The sequence below is a fragment of the Egretta garzetta genome, unplaced genomic scaffold (assembly GCF_000687185.1).
Source record: "Egretta garzetta isolate BGI_Z169 unplaced genomic scaffold, ASM68718v1 scaffold59, whole genome shotgun sequence".
Taxonomy (NCBI): domain Eukaryota; kingdom Metazoa; phylum Chordata; class Aves; order Pelecaniformes; family Ardeidae; genus Egretta; species Egretta garzetta.
In genome coordinates, this window is record NW_009267230.1 from 1,829,533 (window position 1) to 1,832,043 (window position 2,511).

Here is a 2,511-nt window from a genome sequence, read left to right on the forward strand (position 1 = left end):
GAAACAGAGAAGGTGGTGGGGAAGGTGGGTGATAGGAGGCAAGGGGGGCACCCACAATGTGTGAGGGATGCAGGCCAGCTAGTGGCAGGCAGGGCAGAGGCACCTGGCCACGAGCAGTGTGCCTGGGCATGCCTCTATTCCCCCCCCCGTTCACCCACAGCACCAGCCCCAGCCCGGCTGCCTCCCTCTCCCCGTGCTGCTCAGCCACCCCCGTCCCCAGAAGTGCCCCCACCCTGACTCACAGCAAGCCCCCAGAGCGATGGTGGCCACCAGCAGCAGCAGGCAGGTTGCCAGCAGCCCCATAGGGATGCACCACCGCCAGGACCAGCGCCCTGCAAGGCACAACCGACCACAGGTATCACCTGGTGAGCTGGGAAACCCCTGTCAGCCCCCAGACCTCCCGCTGGCAGCCAGCAGAGCAGCAGCATGGTGGCCCAGGTGGCACAGTGTGGGTGCTTCCTCTCTTCAAGGATGGGAGCAGGAGCACCCCAGAACACCACCCACCACTCACGCCAGGGTCTCCCCAGGTCCCCTGGGCTCCAGCTGGGCACTCACCTGGGCTGGGCTGGGCCCCGTCCCCGTCCTGCCCTGCCGGCGCCGACTGCATGTTCTCGTAGGGGCTCTCTGCCTCGTCCATCCCAAGGGCTGTTGGGGGAAGGCAGGGGGGAGCGGCTGAGTCCACAGGGCTAGGCACGGCAGGGGCAGAGTGGGGGGTCCCGTGGGCTCTCACCTGCCTCCAGCGCCTGGCTGGCCATGCTCCGGCCCCCCATCACCTTGGCAAACCTCAGGTCAGCATAAACCACGCTCTGGGCCATGTGGGCAAGTGCTGGGCAAGCCCTGAGCCCTGCTGGCTCCCACCCTGCCCTTGAGATGCCTTGCTGGGATGGTCCTGCTCCCCGGCGATTGCGCCGTCTCTCGGGGGTGCAAAGGAGAAGTGCAGCCAGCGGCTGCAGAAGCAGAAGTTTGCTCTGAGATGGTGCAGATGGGACCAGCGAGGCAAAGCTGCGGGGACCAGCACCCTCTCATTGGTCCCAGCACCACTGGCCCATCCCCTCCCACGCCCCGAAAGTGCTCATGGTCCCCGGGCACGTGGCGGCGCCAGGGCAGCATGGCCTGAGGTCAGGGCAGCGGCAGAGGAAGGATGGACCCAAATCCCTGGGCCAGGGGAGAGCTGAGGCAGCCTGGACAGAGGAGCACGTTGCCCTGGGGACAGCCCTGGGGAAGGCTGAAGATCTTCATGGATGCAAGTTTCCGTCTCGGCCTTTAGGAATGGGGATTTCCCCATGATGTGGCTTGCGCCCACTGCCTCTTGTCCTCTCCCTGGTCCCTTCCTAGAAAAGCCCGGCTTCGGCATCACTCCAACACCCTCTGCCCACCCCCCCCCAGGGGTTACATAGAGCAATGACGCCCACTGTGCCTTCCCTTCCCCAGGTCACAACCCCAGCACTCGCAGCATCTCCTCCTTGGTCCCAACCTCCTGTCCCCAGCATCTCAGAGGTCTCTACTGAGCTGCACCCAGAGGGCGGCAGGTTTCAGAAGGGGCACTGAGCTGGGGACCATCTGGGCCCATCTGGACACAGCCAATTCCTGGGACAGGACTGGAGGTGTGCAGGGGTGCTGGCGGAGTGCAGCATTGCAAGGCCGCTCTCCGTCATCCCTGCAAGAGCCAGGGAAGTCCTTGATCGCTGGAGAAAGGCAAAAATCACGGCCAGCTTTGAAGGGGACAGGGAAGAGGTTTGGAAAGCCAAAGGCTGAGCAGCTTCCACCCAACCCCCAGGAAGAAGATGGAGCATGTCCTCCTGGGTAGAGAGTGGTCCAGGCCCAGGGAGGACATGGTGGTGGCTGGGGGGAGCCCAGCGGGATTTACCAAGGGCAAGTGGTGCCTGCCCAACTTGCCTGCCTGCTGCTGCGGGAGCACGGGGCTGGGGACGAGGGCAGAGCAAAGGGGGACGCTTAGGGTGACCCTTTGAGCTCTGGGACATGGTTGCCTTGTGGTCTCCTTGCTGACAGAGCAGGGACATGTGGTCAGGAGGAGGGGAGAAGAGCAAGAGGTCACATTGCAATGTGGAAACCCCTTTTAGGCTTTAGGGCAAATATTTCTGCCCAGCAGCGATGCTCAAACCCCAGGGCAGAGCACAGAGAGGGGGAACCTCCATCCTGGGTGGGGCCAGCCCCGTGAGCCCCCTGTTCCCACATGGAAGCTGGCCCTGCTCTCCCCTGCCCCAGGGATTTGGGTCGATTCTCAGTAGGCTGAGCCCTACAGCCCTGCCCAGCACCCTAACCCCAAGCTGCAGAACGCCACCGCCGTCCCGGGAGACCCTGAGCAGTTTCGGGGATGGCCGCACCAAAGCCAATGGCAGCGCACCAGTCCCCGTGTCTGTGCTTTCCGACTCCCATGGGCCACACCCCACTGAAAACTTCTGCTTCTGCAGAAACCAGCCTCTCTTCTCCTTTGCAGTCCCAAGAGAGTGGGCAACCACGGTGGAGCAGGAGCCACAAGGGCCATCAGAG

The 2,511-nt window shown here is 63.8% G+C and overlaps 1 protein-coding gene across 1 annotated transcript in view; it reads right to left on the reverse strand.

Annotated features, from left to right (window-relative positions):
- CD72 (CD72 molecule) overlaps positions 1-815 on the reverse strand; it is a 3,937-nt gene extending 3,122 nt beyond the window's left edge. Inside the window, exons 1-3 of the mRNA XM_009647355.2 lie at positions 731-815; positions 556-645; positions 243-332 (exon numbers count right to left, since the gene is read on the reverse strand). Of these exons, the coding sequence (XP_009645650.1) occupies positions 243-332; positions 556-645; positions 731-815 (265 nt within the window). The remainder of the gene's footprint in view (positions 1-242; positions 333-555; positions 646-730) is intronic.
- Positions 816-2,511: the final 1,696 nt, after the last annotated feature.